This window comes from Hirundo rustica, chromosome 3 (assembly GCF_015227805.2).
Source record: "Hirundo rustica isolate bHirRus1 chromosome 3, bHirRus1.pri.v3, whole genome shotgun sequence".
NCBI classification, from domain to species: Eukaryota; Metazoa; Chordata; class Aves; order Passeriformes; family Hirundinidae; genus Hirundo; species Hirundo rustica.
Window position 1 is genome coordinate 17,239,091 of NC_053452.1, and position 14,633 is coordinate 17,253,723.

The 14,633-nt window shown below is 45.9% G+C and overlaps 1 protein-coding gene across 3 annotated transcripts in view; it reads right to left on the reverse strand.

Annotated features, from left to right (window-relative positions):
* The window catches only part of CAPN13 (calpain 13), a 49,931-nt gene that overhangs the window by 21,649 nt on the left and 13,649 nt on the right, over positions 1-14,633 (reverse strand). For all 3 annotated transcript variants that reach the window (XM_040059276.2, XM_058419885.1, XM_040059275.2), the window contains exons 3-9: positions 11,802-11,871; positions 10,809-10,927; positions 7,017-7,150; positions 4,957-5,131; positions 3,989-4,060; positions 2,157-2,242; positions 745-819 (exon numbers count right to left, since the gene is read on the reverse strand). In XM_040059276.2, coding sequence (XP_039915210.1) covers positions 745-819; positions 2,157-2,242; positions 3,989-4,060; positions 4,957-5,131; positions 7,017-7,150; positions 10,809-10,927; positions 11,802-11,871 — 731 coding nt within the window. The remainder of the gene's footprint in view (positions 1-744; positions 820-2,156; positions 2,243-3,988; positions 4,061-4,956; positions 5,132-7,016; positions 7,151-10,808; positions 10,928-11,801; positions 11,872-14,633) is intronic.

Sequence of the window (14,633 nt, forward strand, 5' to 3'; positions counted from 1 at the left end):
TACAAGAGAGACATGGAGCTGCTGGAGCAGGTCCAGCAGAGGGCTATGAAGGTGATCAGGGGACTGGAGCTTCTCCCTTCTGAGGAAAGGCTGAGGGAGCTGGGGCTGTTCTGCCTTGAGAGGGAACCTCATCAATGCCAGTATCTGAAGGGAGAGTGTCAGAGATTGGGGCAGGCTCTGCTCGGTGATGCCAGTCAATAGGACAAGAGGGAATGGGCGGAAACTGATATACAGTTCCACCAGAAGATGAGGAAGAATTTCTTTACTGTGCACCTGACCACACACAGGAACTTATTTCCCAGAGAGGAATTGTCCCTCACTGGAGTATTCCACAATCATCTTATCACAGTCCTGTGCCATGTGTGCTCTGGGATGACCCTGCCTGAGCAGGAGGTTGGACGAGATGACCCACTGTGGTCTCTTCCAACAACTACAAGTTCAAACTACACGCTTCATGAGGAGAGACAGTGTGATCAAATGACCAGGTCTCAGAGGGCTGGATTTTTACTTCTCTCACTTTTCATTTTTTTCATCAGCCTGTCACTTAATCTTGGCCAACTCCATTTTTTCAGGTCTTGTTTCCCCTGAAACCATAGAGGCAGGACAATCTCCAATTTGCTGTTTGCACATAGCTAACACAGGGTGCCTTGAGCCACCACCAAGAACAGAGAACTGCCAAAATCACTTTTTTCATAATGAAGGCAAATAGAAAACCCGGCAGGCAAAGGATCAGTAGTGAAATACCAGAATTCTCCATCATCCTTATTTCTGAGGAGGGCTTCTCTGTATTCAGGATCAACATAGATCCATTGAGGAGAGCTGCAAAAAAGAACAAACCAAGAAGATGTGAGGCACAATTTTTCATCTTTGGCCTATTCCTCTAACCAGCCTGTCAGGCGATGAGGGATCAGGAGGGGTGAACAAACTGTGCATTGGAAACGGGACTGTGTGTGATACCTTCATAGCCAAGGCCAGCAAATACAACTCTGTGCCTTTGCTGTGCCTGAGCTGCCCACCCTGGGCTGGGGAATCCTCCCTGCTGTCCTGGCCACCTGTTCCCATGCTGGAGAGGCTAGTGAGGCACCAAGTCACGGCCCTCTGAAGCACTGATATTGCACTGACATGTGGAGAGAACATTGCCCAGTCAAATGTGTTGTTTTCAAGCAGCATGTTTATAATTAAGTGATAGCTGTACTTTCTGCAGATTTTAGGATAAATAAACAGCATGTGAATCAATAATTTATTGATCTGTGCAGCTTACCTGTGAATGTGCTACTGACATTTCAATTACACTTAGGATTGTAGTTCACCCTTCCAAAAGGATGGGAGGATGCTGCCTGAGCAGAGAGCTGTTATCCCAGCCTTAGGCACATTTACACAACCCACCAACCCTTCCAGATGCAACACTCCAGGCTGGCTTTTCTCAGCAGAGTGCTTGTGTGTGGTCCTAGCAACAGGGAGTGGTGGGATGCTATAAAATAACCTAAGAGTGGCACCAGAGCTTCTCTCTAATCGTGGAAATGCTGACACAATTCCGAAAGGAAAACTAAGATCTATTTATTTGCAAAACACTGCTGCAGTCTTTAGGAAAGAGATGTTAGATTATCCATACAGGCAGCAAAGTGGTCCTTGCATCTCCAAAGCTGCACGAAGGATCCAAAAGATTAGTTCAAGACATTCCCTGGCACTTTGCCTTTGGAATAACCAATGACCATTTCTGTCCCTCTGTGTTCAACCCTGCCCTGCACCATGGACTCGTCTAACCCTCCTCTTCCCAGCGTCAGACTCGTGGGAGCAGAAGGAAGGGGAGGAAGGTGGATGTGTGACTGCTGCAGGAGAATTCAATAGGAGCAGCCAGCCAGCATCTAAGGATGTGGTCAGAGGTAACTCCAGGAAATAAGGACTCCTTCATCCATGACTTATGCAGAAATATGCACTGGGTAAAAATGCATACACCCTGACAAGAAGGGACACCTGAGCCTAGCTAGGCTGCATTAGTTTTCCCTAGCATGGATTCCTGTGAGCAGTCACTATGCAGATGGAAATAATGCTTATAATTAACTGATTCGGAAATATCTGTTTTGTTAAAATGGGTGTGGGGCAGAGGTTCTTATAAAAGATTGATTCTCTATGACATTAAAGCTTTAAGACCCTACTCATCACTCCAGGGCCCCTTCCACTCCCCATGGCCCCATGGATTCCAGATCCTGATGATATGTTTCCAGCCATTCTTGTAGGGGATCTGTAAACAGGAAAGAAAAACAAACTCAGTTACAGCTTTTCACAATTGTGATACTCAGTGAAGAGAAGGGTAATAAAATGGAACTTCCTCTACACCTTAGGGACCAGATTTAACTTCTGATCTCATTTTCCCAGCAGCAAAAAATCAGTGCCTTCTGCTACATTGCAAAGGAATGACGTGTGAGAGAAAACTGCACCCATTTCGCTTTCCTGAGGATAGTGAAGAGCTGACACAGGGAGAAGCAGCAGCATTCCTGTCACACTGCATGAATTCAACAGCCTTGGGAAATTCCAGTGCCTAATTCTGCACATCTGATGCCGTGAGTCAGCAAAGGCAGAGACTTTGAGGAACGAGGTCACCAGACTGCCTGGAGTGAAAGCCAACAGTCAGCACAGAGAGCTGATGATAAACAGAATCTGTGGGTCTGTATCTACAATACTGTGGTTGGCAACAGCTGGGGTTTCTGGTGCTTTCCTCCTTCTGCTGCTACTGATTTAAGTCAGAAGCAATTAACTTTTGCCACTGAAGACAAAATGGTGGAAGTGGACCAACCAGCGGAAGCAAACCTTTGTTTTCTGGCTCTCCTTACGAACACAGGCGGTGTTAGAAACAAAACCATGGCAGTCTCTTCCCAGGCAAAGGCCCAGCCTCTAATCATTTCCCCTCAGGACAACGCCTTGGATATCTTGGCACTTCTTTAAGTGGGGCAAAGACTGTTTCTCCTCTCTGCACACACCAGGAACGGCAGGATGCTGGAATAGCCTGCTTCTCTTCCAACAGAATTGGGGACCCTTCTGCCCCTGCCCTGCAAAGAGACAGCTGGGGCCTTCTCTGGAGCTTGGCAACCCCCTTGTTTCTGTTTTGTAGCCCCTTGGCTACAAGTTAGAGTCGGCCAAGAAGCAGTGCACTGGCTGTGACGATAGCACCAAGCATGCCATGGCACGAGGGGACATGAACCAAAGCCAAGCTCATAGAGAAAACCCACAGAGAGAGAGTGATAAGGGAGAAAATAGCTTAGGGAAAGTGACATCCCCTTTCCAAAGTGTTTTAGGTTCCGAGATTCAAATGTTTTGTAGCTATCTTGCTTGACAGAGCAGCTATTGTTTGGTTTCCTTCTTCACTGTTAACTCTCCCTGTGTGCACTACAGCTTACTGGGCTAAGCCATGTTCTGACTTCTGGCTGTAAAAAATCCTTAATTTCTTTTGATCCATGTGATAAATTGGTTCTCAGATCATCAATATTAATATTCAGCCAGGAGCAGTTCTGCATGAGCATAACAGCTTTAAAAGATGGAAAAACGCTGCTCTTGAACCAGCGATTTACTTTTCACGCAGTGATTTTTTGGCAGCTTGTGATTGAGCTGAACAAATGTAGATTTGCATGATATGACAAATCCTACAATTTCAGCCAGTACTTCTACTTGCATTTGAAACACGAAAGTGCATTTTTAAGAGTCAGCATGGAACCAAAATCTCCAGAAATGTTGTATTTGTTGCTGGAGCGTCCCAAAACAAAAGTAAATTTAAGTTGCATTTTCCATTAGAAAACAATATGGATTTGGATATTCTCCCTCTTTCTGTTGTGCCAGAGTTCTTCCACCTCTTGGAATTTGAACTATGTGCTTTCAACAATCCCCTCTAAGCGTGAAGCTAATTCAAATCACTCTGACTGGAACAGCAGTGCAACTGCCCTGTAGTGGATCGTCAGTACAGACTCTCCAGGCAGGAACAAATCCCTGATCTTACCTTCACAGCTCCTGTGATGGTGTAGGCATGACCCTGTACAATCCCATTCCTCAGCTCTATGTTTCTCCTTGACTGCAGAAGGGAGAAAGCACAGCTTTTAGCTCCTGCCACACTGTAAAGACACAGCCACCAGCTCCCAGAACCGTCATTTCCCACGGCACTAAAACAAAACCTTGGGTCTGACCACAGCAGTATCTCAGACACCGAGAAAACTCCACAGGAATGTGACTGCTGCTCCCACTGCAGCCATAAGCAAGCCAGGAAATTTAACAAAGCTACAGATCTAAAAAACTTCTTTGCAAGTTCTTCCATGGTCCAGAGCTGCTGCAACTGCAGAATGACCTGGATTGGGTGACCTGCAGCCAGACTGGGGGACTGCAGAATTTCCCTGCCACTCACAGCCAGGTCAGCCACCTCAGCTGAGGGAATACTCCTTGACTTGTCTGCAGCAGCCAAGCTTCCTGTCCTGAGGAAGCAGGCACCACAGGAGCAGTGTCACACACCTTGCAGTCACATGCTGCAAGGGAAGCCTTGGAGACATTTTAACAAAGCTACTTGCTGAGTATCACAAAGCCTTTTGCAACTTCCCAGCATTAATACCAGTGAGCCTGCGAGCCGCAATGAGGTAATTGCAACCTCTTACAGAAGAGAGGTGTGTTTGGCCTTGCCAGAATTGATTACAAAGTTATGAGGCTGAAATCAGGCCTCCTGCAAGAGGACACCACTCTATTGCAGTGGAATTAGCTGCAGCCCCCTCTCTGACAGACCAATCCATCTACATCTGCCCACATGCCTTTACAGTCCTTACCAAATAATCTTATCTACTTTCTGCTGCCCAGATCCCTTAGGGCATCCATAAACTGTAACTATTTTACCGAGTGGTTATGGATTTCCTCTTCCCTCCAGTGAGCAACCTTTGTGCAAACACGGTAAACCAAAAGGGACACATGAGGAGCCCTGTGACTCACCTGGACTGAGGTGCTGCACCCCATAAGGCACCGAGATTTGTCAGCTGCTTTCAGGATCTCCTCCAGATCAGGAGGTGGGTCCTTCAATGGAAACTGCACCTGGACTCCACCTGTGAAGTCTACTAAAGCATCTGAAAGGTAGCCTCCATTCAAGTTCTGGTAGGAGCCCCGCAGCCTATGAAAAAATTTAAAATATATTTTTAAAAAAAGGAAAAAAAAAAAAAGAAAAAAGAAAGAGAGAGAAGTTAATTAGTCCTTACACTGTGTTTTCATAAACAATGCACAGTGCTTGCTTTAAAAATGAACGTGTGCATTGAGGTGGTGAGCACAGGGGAGCCCGGGGTGTGCAGACATCGTGGCCAGGTAATGAAAGGAAACGTGACCGAAATACTTGGCCAGGCACAACACAGGTCTTGTGGAAGGAACGAGACAAAGGGGGAGCTTTTTCTATGTATTCATCCCCATCTGAGGCAGCTGTCCAGAGCCATTTACAGACAGCGGAAAATAATAAGGGCATCTCATGCCAACACAGGCATCTTAGGGAGATGAGCCGCATCTCATCTTGAAGCATCCAGTTCTTTTTTCTGAACAGGAAGGCAGCCAAGGGTGACTAGTTCAAATGGATGTTTCAGGTCGAATGGAGCTGAACTGTTAGTTTCTACATCGTACTTATACAGGACTCTTCACAAAAATGGCCAGTGTTCCTTTTGCAAATGAGGAAAAGGGAGGTAAAAGTATTTGCCCACGCTTCCAGGGCAAGGCAGAAATGTGTTCTCAGCACTGTTCCCAGTTCACTCTGCTAGAGAGCAATAATAGGATAATAATTTAATATTGCCAACACAGTCCTTGTTGTTTTTATCGTGTGGTTTTTATTGAGACAGCAAATAAGCTGGAACATGCCGTACTTAGAGCAGGTAGAGCATGCTGTTAAACCTCACCATACACACTGTATTTAATGAATGTAATCAAATGAAGTCTGCAGCTAATTGTATTTTGAAGAGTTGTCCTTGTCCTACACTGATGAAAAGAATTTGTCTTGGGCACCGGGGAATAACTTCTCAAATGGGAATCTCATAAACAGCATTGCTTGCAACTTTAATTTAATAGAGGTTTGGTATGCATTGTAATTAAAATCTTATGCAGCAAATTGATACTGAATCCTGAGTCAACTTTTCTGAGATATCTCAGGGCAAAATGCAACCTCTTCCTGAATCGCTCTCATGTTGCTTTAACATTTGCTTATTCCTGACCAAATCTGCCAAAATTATTATCTCTTTTCTTCATCTCCTCTTCATTGCCTTGCAAATGTTACACCAGCTTCAGGTACCAAGTTCCAGCCCTTCATCCCACTCCTAACACAGGACGTTTTCTTCAGCATTTTTCATAATGGAATATGGGCAAATGCTAAGGGACCACAATCTGATCCCTTCCCTCTCCAGAGGATTTTTAAAAATTGTTCTCTCTTTATTAGGCATAATTTACCCTGCATACTCTGGGGAACTCAGCTAAGAGTCAGAGCTCTCTGTGAGGTGAGAGCTGAGCAGAGAGTCCTAGGAGCACGTGTGTTGTGCCTGGGTATGTTCTTCAGTCGTGCTTCCTCTCACTGCCTGCTCCAAATACCCACATGATCTCTGATTAGTGGCTGTAAACACAGGTGATCTGTGCGTAGACGCTGCAGTTTTAAACAGAGGACAACATGGAAAGATAAACAGAGACAAGGAAGTTTGCCTGAAATCAGGAGGACATTCCAGGCCCTTTTGTGTCACCAACAATTGCTCCACTCATTTTGCTTCTCAGGCATTGACATCCCAGAGCTGAACTGGGTACATTTAGGGCTGGCTAACTTTAGGGCTGGGTAGAGCTAGGTCTAACCCAAGGCCAACATCTGCAGTTTATGCTGGCCCTATGTTTGCTGCAGCCACGGTGCCTTGCATAAGCACAGGACCACGTAGGCAGCTGTCAGCCTGAGCTCCCTCCTGTGTGCTTGCACAAAGCAGAGCGTGAAAGCACCCACAGAAAGCATTCAACGCTGGGTGGAAGAACAGACCAGGTATATTTACTTGGCATATGCTTTTTCCAGCAAGGATGGCCAGAATTCGTTTGAAGTTCGAGGGTGTACAGACAGGTATCTTCCATTTAGGAACGGCAGCCGGTCATCTATCACTACATCCACCCATTCTCCATATTGCCAGAACTGGAAATAAATAGAATAAAATATGTATTTTAAAAAGAGAGAGGGAAAATAAAATAATGAGCCTCTTTTTAAGCACTAATGTCCATGCCAAGAAAAAGCCTCCTGAACTAGCACAGGAATTAATCTAAAGCATGGGCATGAACAAGTTCTCTCCTGAAGTGCCTCAGGCTAGTGGTCCCCATGGTTAAACAAGCTACCAATTGGCTGGGTTTCCCAGTGGCAGGGGAGGTCCTTGAGGGGTATAGCTAGCCCTGCAATCAGTGAGAGGACAGGTTCAACACAGGGAACATGCCAATATTCTTGGGCGGTGGAAGGATTTCAAGAAGATAGAGAATAATAACACAGGCAGATTCCATGAGCCTCACTCCTCAGCCACACTTGGATTTTCCTGCACAGCTCTTGGCCAGAGAGCCTCTGTCAGGATCCAGCCTCTAAATTTTCTTTCCTCTTTGTTTCAATTAAGATTCTGACACGCTGTCATGGATGGAGACAGTGTAGTGACTAAAGACTGTTTTGAGGTGTTATCCATCTCCTTGATGGATGAGAAGGACACAGGCAGTCTCTCCAGCATGTGGACAGAGCAGGTGTTTCTCCAGCTGATCCAACCGATGAAACTTTTCAAGGGAAAAGACAGGAATAGAGATCTGCAGGGATGAACTAAAGGAGCCATTTCCAGAGTCATTAGCAGATTAATGTAGCTTAGCATGATTCGAAATCATAAGAGGCCAAGCTCTTATTTGCAGTAATGCTAAGGACTCTAGTGGAAGCGTGCCAGCAATAGATTTAGTCTAGCATGATTTTATTTCAACAGCTTCAGTCAATGAAAAACTCCAAAATGAGCTGTTCTGCTAGGAAAACACAAGACCAGATCTGCCCAGCAGCAAAGCAGCTTGCAGACTGCTCAGCTGAAGGCAGGTCTGATCCTGCTCACATTCTGCCTCACCCAGGCCTCTCCCTTCCTACTTTAGTGGTGGCAGGAGGTGGCAGGGTTGGAACCTCTAACTTGAGGTCCAGGAGAGATCTAAGGCTTCTGCTTGATTTTGGCCCGAGGGGGCTTGAGGAAAAACCTTCCACTGGCTGTCCTCTGCCGGAAGGAGAGACAGGCAAAAGGACTGTCCAAAAGGAGCTGTCCTTTCAGTCATCTAAGGAGCCTTTCTGTCACCAGCCAACGCCTAGGAACAGGTCTGCATGGAGAAAAGGTGTGACATCCAACCACACCTCCCCATGGTGCTTCATGTGCAAACACAACAGGTAAATGAGAAGAGCATACAGAACTCGCTGTGGGGATTACTGCAGTCCAAACCCACTGAGTGTTTTTCCAAAAGTTAAGTTCCTTGGCCATGTTTGGTAGGGAGCTCAAGCTTGGAGGCCATCTGAATGCAGCACTGTGTTTTTCTTCAGCTGGATAAAGACAGCTGCTTTGTCCTGACTGTCACAGATTATTTTAGCCAGCTCTGGAAGTACAAGAGTGGAACAGGAGAAGCCATTCTCCTGCTTTTAGAGAGGGTCACTTTTTGGCTTGGGTCTGGCTTCATGAAATTTCTTTATATCCCTTTATGGGATTTAAGTACTGCAGCTGTGAATGTGGTAGTAAATAAAACCAAGAGCTGCTATTTAGACAGGATGCAAAGGGGGAAGTTCTTCGCTTCCATATTTATGATAAGCCTTTTAAATCAGGACTTTATTTTCCTGGGTTTAAGAGGAGGAAAAAGAAATGGACAGTCCCAAGATGACAACAACACATCTAGGATCCTGATGGTCAAAGGGAGAATGCTGTTTTACCTCCTTTTTTCCTTCCCCTGCAGGAATCTTAGAAAAATCCGGTTCTGGAATTGAGTAAGGTGAAAAAGTACATGTCTATCATTTATCAATTAACACCAACCTTTTGTATGGTGTTAAAAAGCACTTTTAGGATTTTTCCTGAGACTGAGGTCTTGACCATTCATGGTCTTTAAAGATTCAGTCCGTTTCTTCCTGAGAGCAGGGACATTAACACCCAGGGCAGATCCCTCCAGATGTGAGCTGATGCACTGTGCAATAGCCCCCTGGAGAATACCTCTGTTTTTTTTCCTGAGTTGAGGTACTGCTCCTCACTGTCACAAGGAGTGACACACTCTGCCTCAAAGGCACCAGTTTCTGTTGCAGTGAAAGGGATTCCTATACAAACATGGGACTAACTTAATCCCTGGGGAAATAACAGCACTGTAATTATTCCCTAGATAAAAACATTGCCTATCTTAACTACAGCTGATGAAGTGCTTAACACCCTTGACTCTTGCAGCTGAACAGCTCGTGCTGTACAGGAACACCGGAGCAGCCCCTTGTATTCCTGAGAGGCAACATGCTCCAGCTACAAAACGGTGGGAAAAAATGTTATAAGTTAAAATTTCTATATTAGCGTATGATATGCCTTGTTTGTGATTCCTCACTGAACTGAGGACTGGTGGCCTAGCCTGTGGATGGCAGTAAAATATCTTTGATGGAATAATTGAAAGGCATTGCAGAGAAGCATTTCCATTCAGAGGAGCTTTCTCAGGGGTTTATTGCTAAAGGAAAGCCAGAAACAGTTGCATTGATTTGCAGATGAGATGACAGGGAAAACATTTTCAAATACTGTAAGGTATTTATACCGCTTAAGATTTAAGGATTGCGCCTAACTAATCTTTTCAAAGCTCCCATGAAAGACAATCTAGCTTGCATTCTTTTAATGTGTTTTGAGCAGACTGGTGTCCCTTCAGCTGGTTTATCTCATACACTGTGGCAGTGTATGCTGGAAATGGGCCAAGATAGAAACCTCTGGTATTCTAGGGAGCAAAGGAACAGAGCAAAATTTAGACTGTCCACAAGATAATCCTCCTGGTACTGCTCCACAAGAGCCAAGGAGGTCAAAGAAGTCTTGTTGCCAGAGCTCTTTGGTGCTGAACTGCATAAAACAAAAGAGATTTGTGAAATAAGGGGGATGAGGAATGGCTGAGTTTATCCTGATTTTCTCTACATCCAGTTTAGCTTCTGGAGTTTAATGGTGCTGCAAGCTCTTCTAATCCCACCAGATATTTGTTTGACTCGGATACGAGCAAGTAGAGCCTGCCAGTTGCTATCCAAGTCACCCTCCTGGGAGATTCAGACAATTTTAGGAGTTGGTAGAAAGTGAGATTTACTAAAACGCCTTGTTCCTCTCTCTGAAACAAATCTCTTTTCAAAATATCAAAAGCCTGTTCCTCTGATCTGTCTCCAAGGATTTGTAATTTCCAGCCATTTCAACGAGATAAAGGAGCAAGGTGAAGTGGGGAAACAGAAAATGAGCCCAAATAGATAGTGCAGGTGAGATGACAGCCATAACAGACTGCCCAAATCAAAGCAGCCACCGGAATGCCATCTAAAACACCTTTGTACACAAATCTATCTGAACAGCTGGTACCGCTGCCTTTGCAGTCATAGCTTTCAGAAAAGGGCATCAAATTCCCTGAAGTGCGATTGCACCACCTGGAGCACAAGGAACCATTAAAAAATTCAGGATTTTCTGCAAAGTTCCAAGCTGGGAGGCAGCATTGAAGAACCAAAGCATTCAAGGATGTTGAGATGTGGGGCTGAAGTTTGGACCCCTTTGCAATCCAACCAGCCAAGCTCAAGAGGTACCAAGACCACAGGGAATACATACCCGAAAATGAAAAATCCCAGCATAATCGTCCTGGAATCCTTGGTCCTTTGGTAAAACATTTTCCAAAAATTGTTTTCTCAGTGTCAGGGAGCCCAGGGCAGCCAGCATCCAGCAGTCACCTCAGGAGAGAGAAGAATCCAGTGCATTCAGTCAGTTACTTGCTGTTCTGGATCACAGCTGACTCTTTAGAAAGAGAATGGGCTGCAACATCTAAGAACCACTTTGCTAAAAGCAACCACCTTTCTTCTGTCTCCTTTTCCCCCTCCAAAATGCTGAAGCACTGCCCAGGATTCACCAGCAATATCCACAGGGAGCCCTGCTGTCACCCAGCCACCCTTTTCTACTTTCAGGCCGCCCCTATCTTTTGCAGTCATGTTGAGACTTGCAGTCCAGAATACTCTTTAGGAAACCTTCAAACCTCTCAGAGGAGTGGGAAATGGAAAGGCAGTTCTTTCTACGTGGGAACAGAGCTGTTCCCAAAGACAAACATGGTCAAGGAGTACAAGATGGAACTGACACAGGGTGCGGATACATACTCTGACACTGGGTAAGTATTGGAGGAGTTGAACAGAAATATCCACAGGAAAGAAAACACTGACAGTCAAATGAAGACATTAGCATGGAAAGAAAATTCAGTCCTACACCTGTTGGAGCTGTGCCTACTTACCCACTTACACTTAACTGTGTTTGGCCCTTCTTCTTGAAGCATCTGCCTCATCTCTGCTGGACCTCCATTTCAAAGCTTGGCCTTACACAGGCAGAAGGCAAATGCCAAACAAAAGTAACAAAGATTTGAGCTGCTGCATTTGGGAATCGTGTTAAATATCTGCAGTAAGTTGTGTGTGGACTTGTGCCAGTCTAGATTGAGCTGCCCTGATTGTTTACTGCAGCTACCATGGTCCACATCTTCCCACCAAGCACTCGGAACGTGCCAAAGCAATCACAGGTTATTGCTTTGTGCAGATCTCTTCCAAATCAAGAGTATCACCTTACCTATTTCTCCTTGCATGATATCAAATCTGCTAACGCCATCCATGACCAAATAAGGATTTCTCTGAAGTTCCTGGAGAAAAGAAAACACAAAGGACAGTGTTGAGTACCAAGCCTTTGCCAGCAGTGTGTTCCTGCCCCTTGAAGACCTTTCCTACCTTTTCCACATCTGAAAAATGCTTTTCTTGAGCCCTGATATTTTGCTGCCTGCCACCAACAGAACTAGAAGAGATACTCAGTTATATTTTCTTTAATCTGCTCAGATATTCCTAGGGATGGGGACTTGGGTGTGGGTGCTCTCTGAGTTTTCATTTGGGTTTCTCTAATGCTACTGACACCTTTTAGAAAGAGCTCTGAACTTGGCAGTGAAATCATGCAGTTTCCTGGGGCACAGCAGGGCAGAGACACACAGGTCTCCAAGCAGAATGGAACAGGGTCATGTTCGTACTTCAGCTCAGCAGTGGGTCTGGGAGCATTGTACACTCTGAGCCTTTTGTGCTTCCATTCAGGTCTAATACAGGTCAGCCTGGGCTGCTTTTCTTTGCTCTGGTGAAGAAGATATAGAAAGAGAGCTTAATCTCTGTCAGCAAAATCCCATAGGCCTGGCTGACATTTTTGATTCGGGGAGAATTTTCCTTGAGTGTCTTGCTTGGGCAGTGAAGGGGGAAGCACTTCAGAGCTTGGCTCTGCACACAGAAATGTGAACCATTCTCCCAGCTGTGTCTGCTATTGGCTTGGGATATCTGAGTGCCCAGGAAAGAACAGCCTCAGTATCCCCCAGGGATAACCCTGGGCACCCTCCATCAAGGTAAAGCTCCGTTTTGAAAGAGCAATCAGCCTGAAATAGGCAAGTCATCACACACGTAAGAAAACGAAGAGATAAAAGGAAGAAAAAAAAAGTCCTGGTAAGAAAAATAATACAGCAGTCCTTCCCTGAACAGGCCCCAGCATTCCTTCTCCCCCTCTGATCTGACATGCTGCACAAAAATGAGACTAGCTCACAATGTGACTCATGACTTGCACGGTTGTGTGAGCTCAGCATTAGCAAATGCTGTCAGTTTTCTGAAATGGCTTCACAGTGATCAAACCCCTCTAAAAAGTTTCCTTGTCAGGAAAAGATGCAATGCAACGTCACTGCTCCATGCTGGTGGGCAGATCATGCTCCCATAGCACTGCTGATGTGGGAGAAAGCAACCTCAGCAGGCAAATTCCTTGAGAGATGCTTTCCTACAGCCATCCCCACCCATCCCAGGACTTTGGGGATTTGCAGCAAGAGATTTACCCACGGCATGGGAGCAGGCCTAAGACGTATGGCCACCAGCAGCAGTGATTGCTCATTGAATAAGGAAGAAGCAGCATAGAGCCTTCTCCCTTCCTCTCTACATCCATCCCGGCTTTTTCTCCCTACCTCCATTTCCCAGGGGAGGTAGGGAGAAGATATCTCCCAAGTTTCCCAGTTTGTGCCCCTCACCTGAGTAAACCCAAAACTTTCCACAAGCAGGAAAGATTAAACTTCATGGCAAGGCTTTGAACTTGCCCATGCTTTTGTGTGTGTCTGACTTGCTAGTAGTCATCCCAGAAAACCAACAGCATAAAGGAATGGGTATTTTTGTTTCCTTCCATCATTTCTGAGGGCTTTGAAGTCTGAGTTGCCAGAAGCAGGGTGGCTGGGCTACAGTGCATAGCTGCTACAGGGGAAAGCACTGTCCAGAAGCTGAGCCTGAAATTAATGGGAAGACAGCTGTGTGATCCCGGAGGAAAGAGCTGATGCTCTGCTCCATGCCAGGATGCTAAAGCTCATAAGGGCTCTGTGGATCCTGCTAGCCTGTTGTGGGGACTGGATCAAAAGTCAGCCCATTAGATGCCTCACCAAACATTCTATTGCCCACCAAGGTGTTTGACTCCCCAGCGAGCAAAGGGGGATGAGCCGAGTCATTAAGCAGGCTCCTTGCTGAGAGAAACTGGCAATTTAGTCTAAAACCAGAAAAGACCTTATTTGAAGTCAGCCTCAGCCAACACACCTCGACTGTGCACACAGACATCTCTGTAGCTGTCAGAGGGAGCACTCCGGTGCTGTATTCCCCACCACCCACAGCACACAGAGCTCTGCTTCCAGGAGTCTGCACTCCCCACAGACTCCGGGGCAATAACAGAGACACAATACAGAGCGTGCTGTTCCCTCTAGCCAGGGGAAAGGGCTGCTCCGCGGCTGTCTGAACCCACAGAGCACGGGAGAACAAAATTGTGATGGGTGCAGTGCTCTGGAAACCTGGACCTTTTCAAACAGGAGGAAAGGAAGTCTCCAATTAGCTCCTCTTCCTTCAAAGGCAAGAATACAGCAGCCATAAAACACCATATTGTCCACTATTGTAAAGCACAGCGAAACGTGTAATTACCACTACACAAAATGTGCGAGCCTCACTATTTCCTGCTGCTCGAATTGCATGACAAAGGGAGAAACCACAGCTTTAACTGCAAGTCTGTCCAGAAGGAGTGTCCTGTTTGACTGAGAAATTATGAGGCTATGTGGCATTTTCACTGCGACTTTTCAGTTTTAGCTGGAGGGAGGAAGAAGAGGGAGCTCAGGGAGGCACGTGGTCTCTTCTCAGAGGACCTATGAGCCCAGCAGAGAAGGCAACTATATGGGCTGCAAGTCAAGCACTCGGCCTGAGCTCACCCCCCCAGGACAAAGCTCTCATCACTCACTTTCCCTGCCCCAGTGAAGTCTTCATTACGTATTCAAAAGGAAAGAGAAGTTCAAGTTCAAACCAGTTCATCCTCTAGAGCATGGTCTTACCACAGAAGTACTGTTCATCTAAAGAGCAAGACAGAGAA